The sequence below is a fragment of the Cricetulus griseus genome, chromosome 10 (assembly GCF_003668045.3).
Source record: "Cricetulus griseus strain 17A/GY chromosome 10, alternate assembly CriGri-PICRH-1.0, whole genome shotgun sequence".
Taxonomy (NCBI): Eukaryota; Metazoa; Chordata; class Mammalia; order Rodentia; family Cricetidae; genus Cricetulus; species Cricetulus griseus.
This window is the reverse complement of record NC_048603.1, coordinates 9,451,810-9,464,352: the sequence shown is the minus strand read 5'-3', so window position 1 is coordinate 9,464,352 and position 12,543 is coordinate 9,451,810. Positions and strand designations below refer to the sequence as shown.

Genomic DNA, 12,543 nt, shown 5'->3' with positions numbered 1-12,543 from the left:
AGTGCCAGGATAGGCTCCAAAGCTACACAGAGAAACCCTGTCTCGAAAAACAAAACAAAACAAAACAAAACAAAAGACAAATGGAAACAAACAAACAAGGCACTCACTTAGATCGTGAACTTTTACTACAGGGACCTAGTTTCACCTGTATATGAATCCAGGAAGAGAACTTCTAGGATTCAAGTTCACAGATTACCTGGTTGACTGCATCTGCCTTGTAGTTTCTGGGTCTTCAAACATCTTCACAATTGGTTCCGTTTCTGCCTGGAGCTGTTTCAGTTGTGCAACAACTGTGGTTCTTTTTTCTCTCAAAGCTAGTGAGAAACACGAGTAAGAGAACGTTACCCACCACTCCACGAGACTGTCTAGAGAAATTAGTTTCTCTTAATTCCAACCACACACTTAGTTATCCCTTCATTCACACGCCAGGAACCACCAACTCAACACCTTCACGCTAGAACAAAGGCAACACACTAATGGCTTTACATGTTATTACTAGGTGGAATGGAATTTAATCTAGTCAAGAATCTTTTTTAATATCAACAAGCTGTAATTCCACAACCCTAACTTTACAGATCCCGTTTACTATACTATCCCCAGAATAAAGAGAAAACTCACACATAACCTGCATCTCAGATTAATTCTCAGAGACTAGCAGTCATTAGAGTTGTGGTGGCATGCGTTTGTACTTCTCGACACTTAGGAAGCTGTGATAAAGAGGACAATCTCGGGGCTGGAGACACAGCTCTGCGGGTAAGAGCACTCGTTCCTCTTGCAGAGGATCTCAGTTTGATCCCCAGCAGCCACATGGCAGCTCACAACCATCTCTTAGTACAGTCACAGGGGACGTGAAGCTCTCTTTAGATCTTCTGGGATACCAGGCACACACATGGTGTACCAACATACAAGCAGTCAAACATCATACACATAAAATTTAAAAAAAGACCCTTCACTCCCATCACGAACTAAATTTAAATAGTTACTGCCTATAAACTAAAGAAAGTTATATTGACTTTAACAATGTCTTCATTCTATAGTGCTCTTCCTACAGCAGTGTTTTCTTCTCCACACCCGGATACTTGTTTTATTCCAAATTTTACTTTATTTATAATTATTTTCAGTATGAATGATGGGGATTATCGGTGTGAGTGCAGGGTTGGTTCTCTTATTGTGGGTTCTGGGGAGCAAACTGAGGTCAGGGGGCATTTGCAGCAAATGCTTTCCCATAGGAGCCACCTGTCTGGCCCAACATGAACTCACTGCCCCCCCCCCAGCATTTCTCTATAAACCTCTGCTCAAGACACATTCAAAACCAAAAGCAAAACAGCTACCAAGTTCATGCACAAAAAAAAAAAAAAAATGAGAACCTGCTATCAAAATCTGAAAAACAGCAATTTTAAACAAGAGCTCTTTGCTGTCCAGAATTCCTTACACGTACAGAAGAGGGGGCAGGAGCAATAGTATTTCCTATGCTTTCTTTCTTTCTTTCTTTCTTTCTTTCTTTCTTTTCTTTCTTTTTCTTTTTTTTTTTTTTTTTGAGGCAGAGCTCTGGCAGGCTTAGAACTTGCTGTGTAGATCAGGGTGTCTTCAAGTTCAGAGACTCACCTGCCTGTGCCTCTAGGCCCTATGCTGCTGGGATCAGACACCAAGCCCAGCCCGTATTTCCGGTATTTAAGGAACCATTTTTCTGTTCTTTCTTCCTTAAGAACTGTCTACAGTATTCTCCTCGTAGCTCTCCAACACCACTACAGGGCCTCAGGAGTTTCTGATCAAATAGGTCTGGGTCATGGACCAAAATCTGCATTCTGAAGGAATTCCCCCCAGGTAAGCTGATGATGTGCGGATATACAGAACTGCAGCATTCTCAGAAAACTGTAGGCTGTCAGCCTGTGGCGTAAGTACCACGACGCACACTATGGTCTCAACTGTTAGATCACTATGTTTAAAGTAGACTCGCATCTTTCACTAGGAGAAAACACATCTTGCAACCTGTCTACATGTTTTCACCCAATGGCTGTAAGGACAGCTGACTTTAGCTACAGCTGTCATATATCATAAAACTTTACATACACTTTAGCTACATGATGTGCTTTATTTCTAACCATAAAACTTACCATGAGGGATGTCATCCGAATAAAGGTTTTTGTAGACGTCCATAGCGAAGTCCACCATGTTGGTATCACTAAGAAGATCCAATTTTCCTTGTAATAATTCTTTTTCATTATATATCTGTAAGAGAAAAACTACTTTTAACCAGTATATTTAAGTCCTTCTGTTTATTGAGAAACATACTTCAGGAAACACTATTTAAAAGGTGTGTGTGTGTGTGTGTGTGTGTGTGTGTGTGTGTGTCTGTGTGTCTGTGTAAGGGCTGCTGAGTTGGTTCAGCATATCTTGGGGGGCTGGTGATAAGCAAGTCAGGAGAGCAGCATTCAATCCCTGAAAATTACATACAGATGAGGAAAAGTTGACTTCAGAGTTATCTGTCCCCTGACCTTTGACCTAGAGGTGTGTGTTATGGCAGCCAATCCACTGAGTTTCCCCCCTTACCTCCACTGCCTAGTTTTTAGAAAAGCATCACAGGGCTAGAGATACAGGTCGGTAGTAGAGCACTGGCTTAGGGTACCTAAGGCCTAAGGCCTCCCAGTACACACACACACACACACAGTCATTTTTTGTAAAAAGAAAAGCAACCAATATAGTAAGCACTCAATTTACACAACATATTACCTACCCAAAGATTTGAAAAGGAATGTCATTCTCAATTACTCCCGATCAATGATTGTTTTATCAAGCAACCTTTTATGCTTTCTGAAGAAGTTATGCAATATACAAGAGTACTTATACCTTCTCCTCTGCAAAGCAAGTATCCCTGCCTCCTCCACACCCAGGTAACTAGGAACAGGCTCTTAAACATTTTAGATTCTAGCTTCCCTTTGCGCCCACAAGCCTCGCACCTCTCCTTGATGTGGCCACACCTTTACATTTTTCTCTTTTAATAGCTGCGATCATTCATGTGCTTCTCCACCTGTACCTCTAAAATTAAACCACCACCAATTTTCTAAGTCCGCCTTATACCAGGTTTTTGATTTGCAGAGTGCTTGGGAAACATTGTATTAACTCACAGGGAATAAACACATAATACAGACTCACATAAATATAAAGGCCACTGAGAACATGTAAGAAATCTGAGATACTCAGCCACCTCGGAGAGATATTTAGACTTATGTTTTGAGTCTAGGAAGAGTCCACAACAGTGTACCACAGAATCCAAAGTGAATGTGCCACATTACATATGAAACTCCACTAACAAAAGAAGAAATGACAGATAATCCAAGAGCAAGGGCAATGGCTAGAACATCTTAACCGTCACTTAAGGAGATACAAGGACACGAGCCACATGAGAAGATCTCAACTTCATTAATTGGAAGGGAAGGAAGTGCATATAAAAACTACGATAAAAACAAAGAAAAAGGTCGAGTCGGGGGAAGAATAGAAGAAAACAAGAATGGAGATACCATAATAGAGGGAGACATTTTAGGTTTACAGAGAAATCAGGCACCAGGGAAATGTCTGGAGAGCTACAAAGATGACACCAGCTAACAATCTAAGCAACAGAGGAGAGGCTACCTTAAATGCCCTTCCCTGATAATGAGATTGATGACTGACTTAGATGCCATCCTATAGCCTTCATCCAGCAGCTGGTGGAAGTAGAAGCAGACACCCACAACTAATCACTGAACTGAACTGGAATCCAGATGCAGAGAAGGACGAGTGAAGAGCAAAGGGGTCCAGACCAGGCTGGTGAAACCCACAGAAACAGGTGACCTGAACAACGGGGAGCTCTTGGTCCCCAGACTGATAGCTGGGAAACCAGCATGGGACTGACTGATCCAGACCCCAGGAACATGGGTTTCAGAGAGGAAACCTCAGAATTCTATGGGACCTCCTGTAGTAGTTCAGTACTTATCCCTAGCATAGGTGTGGACTTTGGGAGCCCAGTCCACATAGAGGAATACTCCCTGAGCCAAGACACACGGGGGTGGGCCTAGGCCCTGTCCCAAAGGATATTACAGACTCTGATGACCCCCCCCATGGAAGGCCTCATCCTCCCTGAGGAGCAGAAAGGATATGTGATAGGTAGGTTTGTAGTTGGGGGTGGGGGGTGGTAGGGGAGGAGGGGAGGGAGAGGGATTGAGATGTAAAACAATCTTGTTTCTAATTCAAAAGCAAGCAAACAAACAAAAAAAACAGACAAAACAGAAAACCTAACAGTATCAGTGCTAATAATGGCAAGGCAGCCTGGCTAAAATATTCACACCCTATTGGCAAGAATACAAGCACTTCACACTTTTATCTCCTGAAGTCACAGACTCTGTGAAACACCTAAAACAAAAGCACATCTATTTAAGTTTATTTCTAAGAATGTTCATAGCACACAAGCTGTTCCATGTTATAATAAATGAATAAACAGATACAACACAACAAATTAGCCACCAGCACTGAAAATCAACGATTGGTGTCGTCAGAAAGATGACATAGAAATCTATTGACAAAGCCAGGGGTACTGGTATGCACTCATGGTCCCAGCTCTCAGGAGAAGAAACAGAGTTGGAGTCTAGGTCAGCCTGGGCTACACAGGGAAACCCAGCTTCTAAAAACAGAACTTGGACTATGGATCACAGTGGTCAGCTTGCCTGTCACACTAAGAGATTGGGTTCAGACCCTAGCCCTAAGCAAACATACATGCCTGATGCTGAATTTCATATACATGCGTGCGTGTGTTCATGTATGTATGTACACACACACTCACACCTATGTATAAAATTCGGGCTTGGTGTATAGTCTTGTAAATCCAGCCCTTGGGAAACTGACAGGCAGGTAAGGAGTTCAAGACCATCCTGGGTCACCCAGCAAGATCCAACTTCAAAAGAAAAACAGAAACCAAAACAGGTCAATAAACCCATCCTGTGAAAGGTGCTTACATTGAGAGGTGTGATAAATGAGAAGCAGCTTAAAAAAAATACCTGAAGTGCAGAGGAATTAAGACAGGGCAAGGATCCTAACCCATGTCCAAATGCAGAGCCCAGGGTTCTGGCCCTGGAAACATCTGTCCTGACACTACACCTAAGACCAAACAGTGTGATGCAAAGCACATTTAACTAATTGTTCAATGACTATCAAAGCCTTTATGCAGAACTCTTTCATGTGCTGAGAACACAAGATTTTCTCTTCTGGAGCCTATCTGTGTCAATACAGACACATATCACTAACCCTGACTCTGTCCTCTTGTTCAAGGCACAAAGCACATCCTCAAAGTCCTCTCGGTCCACTGAAGGTCACAGAAAAAAAATTAATTTTAACAGCCCTTGGCCAATACTTGTGCAATATGTACCACTTTAACTTACAGACAAAAGTTAAGTTTCTCAATGGTGAGATGTCATAGTTTTGGGTTGGATTTTTCACAATTCCAAGTTCCAATATTTAGTAACTGCTAAGTAGACACTCCAATATCTGCCTTCCTCTTGATGAACTAAGGCCATTTTAATTTAACTACATCCTCACAGAAGTCAGTTTCCACTGAGTCTCAGTTATAGCCTTGCCTTACCAATAAACAAACCTACACTTACAGCTCTCCCTGTCTGCCTCAAAAATATGAATGCATAAAGAACACACAAAAAATATGAAGTTCGGGCAGTTTCAAAATTATCTCTGCTACATTAAAAAAAAGTGAGGGATTTCAGTATCTATTTCTCGAGTACCTTTGCCAAAGGACTCCCATTTACCCAGAAAACAAAACACACTCACACACAACTTTTTATTTAATCTCTAGTCTACAGACTACAAAACTTCAAAGCAAAAATAAATAAATAAATAAAGCTATCAAGCTCAAGTTTCACCTGTTAAGACATTTTTCAGCACTGAACTTTGCTGCTGCCTCTTACCAGCAGTTTTAGAGTAGTCTACACATAGTTGCAAAATTCCTTAGAATATAAAGATGAAACAAGCCGGGCGTTGGTGGCGCACGCCTTTAATCCCAGCACTCGGGAGGCAGAGGCAGGTGGATCTCTGTGAGTTCGAGGCCAGCCTGGTCTCCAGAGCGAGTGCCAGGATAGGCTCCAAAGCTACACAGAGAAACCCTGTCTCGAAAAACCAAAATAAGAAAAAAAAAGATGACACATGCCATATAAACCATCTGGAAGCTTATAAATGCCATCAAAAGTTTTATCAGACTTTCAAATAAAAAAAAAGATTGCTGCTGAACACCAAACCACTTGTCCCCCAATCTCCAGTCCCGTGTCCAGAAACAGAATCCATCTACTTTTTTCTGGACAAAAATCCAAGCCTTACCTTATAGCCGTAGCTTTCCTCGCTTTAGTTAGCAAAATGCATCAATTTCCTCATAAAGTCAATATAGCTAAACCTAACATTTCTTTTATTTTTCACATATTTTTCTATTTAAAGGCAAGCTTCTTTTATTTTTCATATATTTTTCATTTAAATTAGAAGCAAGCTTCTTTTACGTGTCAATCCCAGTTCCCTCTCCCTCCCCTGCCCTCCAGGGAGGGTGAGGCCTTCCACGGGGCATCTTCACAGTCTGTCATAAAGCTTGCTAACCCAGCATTTCTTTCCAGCACCCCCGGAGTCCTAAAGCCTGGAACAATGCATCAAGATGATGAACTCCCAGCAGAACTGCATACTTGGGTGAGCACGAACGCCTCCATCACGTGACGTTAAAAAAATAATAATAAATGAAAATAAATAAATAAGTAAATCAATCAATTCCGTGGAGCCCACGACTCCACGGAAACGACACTGCCCGACACTACTTCATTTATTTCTTTTTTTTTTAAAGCGTGCACACAGCGGATCCCCAAACCCCAGCCGAGGCAACGCCGCTCCCGGGGCGAGCGCACCGGCCTGGACGAGCAGGGGCGCGGCGGGCCCCGCAGGCTCCACCGCGGCCCGGGCGTCCCCGGAGCCCCGCCGGCTGTCACCTCGGTCCCCCGGCCCGCCCGCCGAGCCCCAAGCCAGCGCCCTGCGGCCCCGGGAGCGCTGCGAACGAGCGGGCGAGCGAGCGAGCGGACGAGCGGGCGAGCCTCCACCCCGGCCCGGGCCCAGGCCGGCTTCCGGCTCGCACGTGCGCCGTCCCCGCCGCCTCCTGCGCGGCTCCCGCGGCGCCCCCGGCCCCCCGCCCGCCCCCGGCCTCACCTCCTTCACCGAGAGGAACTCGAGCAGCGGGAAGACCAGGTGGCGGTCCAGGAAGTGCGCGATGCGGGTGGTCAGGTCGTACTCGGCCATCTTGCCGGGCGCCGCCGAGCGCGAGCGCGATCCGGACCCGGGCGGAAGACGGACGGAGATCGCACTGCGCATGTGCCGTGGCCCCGGCCGCGCCTGCGCGCCGCCGTCCCGCCCCGCCCTCCCGCTCCAGCCACGCCTTCTGGGCGGGGCTCAAGCCTTGAGCAGAACGTCAGCGGCTTGCAAAGTCTGGAGCGCTCACCCTCCTGCTGCACCATTGAGTTCTTGGTGGATTTTTCTTTTCTTTTCTTTTCTTTTCTTTTCTTTTCTTTTCTTTTCTTCTCTTTTCTTTTCTCCTCTTCACTTTTCTTTTCTTCTCTTTTCTTTTCTCCTCTTTTCTTTTCTTTCCTTCTCTTTTGTTTTCTCTTTTCTCTTCTTTCCTTCTCTTTTCTTTCCTCTTCTTTTCTTTCCTTGTCTTTTCTTTTCTCCTTTTCTCTCCTTTTCTTTTCTTTCCTTCTCTTTTGTTTTCTCCTTTCTTTCCTTTCCTTTTCTTTTCTTTTCTTTCCTTCTCTTGTTTTCTCCTCTTTTCTTTTCTTTCCTTCTCTTTTCTTTTCTTTCCTTCTCTTTTCTTTTCTCCTCTTCACTTTTCTTTTCTCCTCTTTTCTTTTCTTTCCTTCTCTTTTGTTTTCTCTTTTCTCTTCTTTCCTTCTCTTTTCTTTCCTTGTCTTTTCTTTTCTCCTTTTCTCTCCTTCTCTTTTCTTTTCTTTCCTTCTCTTTTGTTTTCGCCTTTCTTTCCTTTCCTTTTCTTTTCTTTCCTTCTCTTTTGTTTTCTCCTCTTTTCTTTTCTTTCCTTCTCTTTTCTTTTCTTTCCTTCCCTTCCCTTCTCTTCTCTTCTCTTCTCTTTTTGGCGGGGGCGGGGAGGAAAGCAGGAGTTTGGTTTTACACGTAAACCTGCTCACTGGAGGATGTCTGAGAGGACTGACTGACGGTTGTCTGTCAGGTCACAGTGCGCATCTGTTGCTGGAACCCAGGCAGAGAGCAGAACTGCAGATGGACAGGAAGGCTCGCTGACTCACTGGTGGAGCTGGAAACCAGGGAGCTGCAGCAATCCAGCTGTCTGTCAGAGCGTTGGAAAGAGGCCCTGGAGGTTGCATCTGCTTGGTACCTCGCCTTAACGGAAGGGGGTGGAATTCTGATCAGGCAAAGAAATCATAGCACTAGATAATATATGTGGTGGCTATCCGTGGTGGACAAACCCCCGGGGGCATCTGTGAGGGGTATTTGTTAATTAAATTATTGGAAGCGTGAAGGCCCGCCTGAAATCCCCATGGAGCTCAGGTGACCACCTTTAATCCCGGCCACGCCTATGGTGGCAGCTTTTGCTCTTGGCCACTTTGCCATCACCGTCCCTGGCAAGTTCATTCCTTCACTGGTACTGGAGTTACTTCTGGATTCCGGCCTGTGCTGAAGACCACCTGAGACATCCAGCCCTGAGAACTCAACAACTCCAGAGTTCTTGGACTTTCCATTGGGAGACAGCCATTGTTGGAATAGAACATAACCTGTTGAAAGACTCCAGACCCCTAAGGGCCTCAGGATCCTGAGGAGCCCCCGAGACTCAGAAACCAGACCAAGAGCTGCAAAAGCAAGAGGGTTTATTGACCGAATGCGCATTCGGTGTCAGCAATATCGGGAAAGCTGCACACCCCAGCATGGGGTGTAAGCTCCTTATATAGCAAAAAACTGCACATCAGCATACAGGCAAGGGGCACAAAGTGATTGGTTACAAAGTATGATCTCATGTTAGAGTGGTCACCCAGGTGTGACCTGCTTTTCTACAAAGGAAAAACCACAGAATGTACCCTCGAAAGTCCCCTGATGTCTGTTGGCCAGGTGTGGCCCAAGAAGGATTGTTTGTCTGCCCTCGGGTTGGGGCCAACTACCTTGTCCTGGGCCAAGGCCTGTGGGAAACTTTTTCTCTCAGCAAACTAAAATCTTTCACTGTAAGCCAGTCTAATAAATCCTGTACACACACACACACACACACACACACACACACACACACACACACACACTCATTCTGCCAGGGCTGTCTTTCCAGATAACCCTGACTAAAGCAATATAGATGGTAGAGAGAAGAGAAAGTGTTGTCCTAAGACCCAAAGGAGGGGAGGGATCCAAGAAGCACTTAATTCAATGTCATAGGTCTGATCCTTCACGTTGATAAATAAAGTCTATGTTCACATTTAAATTAGTTACAACAGTTTATTTTATTTACTTATGCTGTTCGCAATAATTTTCTACCGTTCCTTATTTGACTATTCATAGTGAACTCAAAAGATGAGTGGAGAAAGATTACAGCGACAGACGTAAACATATTTTGAGGACCTTAGCATGAATAAAAAGTGAGTAGTGGATAGATCACAGGGAGTGCCTTTTAAACCATGTGGTTTGGACGCTAATAGTACTGAGTACAACGCTGATGTAAATAGCTAATGCAGGACTAGAAGAATATGGTGAGAAGCGGACTGGACTATGAGAAGAGCAGAGAGTACCAATCAGGCTGATGCCCGGTGGAAATTATCAATGACATTCTGCAGATGGAGAAAGCTCGGCTGATTGCGAGTGCTGGATCTGATGACAGACACACAGACACAGAAGAGAGAATCGCACGTGGTTCAGGAACAGCTCACACACCAGAGAAACACACAGGCAGGAAAATGAAAGAATCACCCTGACAACAAGAGCTTGGGAACTTAACTAAAGACTGCTGTCTATAGGAGAGAATGTTCCAGGGTTAAAAAAAAAAAAGGCAAGGGCCAAATATTTATTAATAGTTGTGAATAATTTGAGATTTCGCTTAAGTTCTGGGGAGTCTTGGAGCACCTTTGAATATGAAAGAGAATAGTGCTGTATTTCAGGAAGGTTAATTCTGACAGTTGTGTGATGAGTGGGTTGGATGACTGATGTATGTGGACAGCCTATGGAGGCCTTCAAAGCCAGGCTGGGAAACTTTGATTTGACCAGATCAGAGACAAGAACCACTTAGTGAGTTCTTAAATTAAAAAAGACATGAAGACAGTGATACTCTGTCCCTTAAAATTAAACTGGAGTTGATTTATAAACTGGATTGAAGTGGTTACACAGGAACTCTGTTGATTGTTGTGCCTGGCCTTTCCCCTGGAAATTTCCTTGTTGAGTAGTCTTTTTGATTTCTCTTCTTTTTTTGTAAAAGGGAGGTTTATATTTTCAAATATGGAAAATCTAACTTTATTGATGTAGTCTATTCCCACTGTTTTCTTTACTTTTTTTTTAAAAAAAGAATTATTTTGTTGGGCATTGGTGGTGCACGTCGTTAATTCCAGCACTCGGGAGGCAGAGACAGGCGGATCTCTGTGAGTTCGAGGCCAGTCTGGTCTCCAGATCCAGTGCCAGGATAGGCTCCAAAGCTACACAGAGAAACCCTGTCTCAAAAAACAAAAAAAAAAAAAAAAAAAAAAAAAAAAAAAGAAAGAAAGAAAGAAATCTTTTTATCTTACATCCTAATCCCAGTTCCCTCTCCCTTCCCTCACTCCCATCTACTCCTCAGAGAGGGTGAGGCCTCCCATGGGGAGTCAACAAAATCTGTCATATCTAGTTGAGGCAGGACCACCTCCCGCCCCCCCCCATATCTATGCTGAGTGAGGTATCCTTTCATAGGGAATGGACTCCAAAAGCCAATCCACACACTAGGGATAAATCCTGGTCCCACTGCCACAAAGTGGCCCCACAAAGTGTCCCTGATGTTTTCATAAAAGAAGTATTACAGAGAAAGCTCAGAAAGAGCCTCATCTGTTTCGCTCTGGTGTAAAGCTTGATTCTTAGAAATCTATCAGATGTTCAATGGATGTTCCCCAGTGAATGGTCAACACACTGAGCTCACGAGAAACAAAGCAAGAAAACTAATTCTAGAGCCCAAGGAATAGTTTCAAAGGGGTGGTGATTACGATTACACAAAGCATAAACCAATGACAACATCGTGTGTGGACGCCCTTGTACACAGTGTCCTGAGGGTTTGGCAGAGGGAAGTAACTCACTGACTGAGAAAGTAACCTTCAAGAGGAAGTGAACATTTGACTACCTCGACCTAAACAGATAGGTGTTTAGGAGGCACCCAGATTTGAGAAGAGGCACGGTTTTCATAGAGACTTTGAGAAACTCTTAACGCTAGGAGGACCGTGCATCTTCTTCCCACCAGCAAGACACAAATCTAGATCCGGGCGTTATGGACAAATTGTCCTAAGCCCATGGACTATGCTGGCGAATGGAGTTCTATGCTGCAGGATAATTATTTACTTATTGTATTTCTGCGGATGGAACTCAGGGCCCAGCACGTGACAGGCATGTGCTTTATCACTGAATTACATCCCCAAGTTGTGGAGTTTTGAGACAGGATTTTGCTATGAAGTCTAGGCTGGTTTCCATTTTGAGATCCTTCTGCCTCAGTCTCCCGTGTGTAGACGGGTGTCACCATGTTGGGTCAGACATTGTTTTTCTGTTGGATCTCTTGACTTCCTTCTTTGACATGTCCTCTTTTGTCCCCTTTGAGACTCTGATCATGTTTATTTAGACCACCGCAATGTTCTTCCAAACGTCTCTCAGTTTGGCCTGTCTACCACCATGTCTGAATGGTTGCCAAATTCATGTGTTAGAAACTTGACCACTGATGTGGCAGTTTTCAGAGGTTGGACTTGATAAGCCAGTGAACAGAGGCAGGACCCTGGTGAATTGGTCACTTAATGCAACTGTCACAAGAATATGTCCCTTATAAAATGATAGTTTTAACTCCCTTTAGCTCACTTTTACCCTCTTTATCTTTCTACATTTACCGTAACAATGGCATAAAGGCATTCATCAAAGTCCAGCCCCTTGATTGGACTCTCAGCCTTCTGAACCAGGAACAAATCAATTTCGGTTTCACTCTACGATACTGCGTTAGAGTATCACAAACCGGATCCGGCCAATTATTTGAATGAGATACAACCATGCTATGTGATGAATTATGCTCTCTCCTGTTGTGGAATATTATTTTAACAAGGCAAAGTTGTGTTGCTTTGGTTTATGTTGCAGAGTGTTACTTTGACTGTGTGCTACTCTGTTTATGCTGCATTTGTTTGATTGTGAAAAAAAAAAAAAAAAACCTTTGCCTGGCTAAGGCTCCTGATTGGTCTAATAAAAAGCTGAACAGCCAATAGCTAGGCAGGAGAAAGGATAGGCGGGCTGGCAGACAGAGCGGAAAAAAAAGGAGGAGAAATCTTGGCTAAA

General features: G+C 44.0%; 1 protein-coding gene across 1 annotated transcript in view; it reads right to left on the bottom strand.

The window, feature by feature from the left end:
• Eif3e (eukaryotic translation initiation factor 3 subunit E) overlaps positions 1-7,370 on the bottom strand; it is a 32,310-nt gene extending 24,940 nt beyond the window's left edge. Inside the window, exons 1-3 of the mRNA XM_027431449.2 lie at positions 7,213-7,370; positions 2,115-2,229; positions 197-314 (exon numbers count right to left, since the gene is read on the bottom strand). Of these exons, the coding sequence (XP_027287250.1) occupies positions 197-314; positions 2,115-2,229; positions 7,213-7,302 (323 nt within the window). The 5' untranslated portion in view covers positions 7,303-7,370. The remainder of the gene's footprint in view (positions 1-196; positions 315-2,114; positions 2,230-7,212) is intronic.
• Between the last annotated feature and the right edge of the window lie 5,173 nt (positions 7,371-12,543).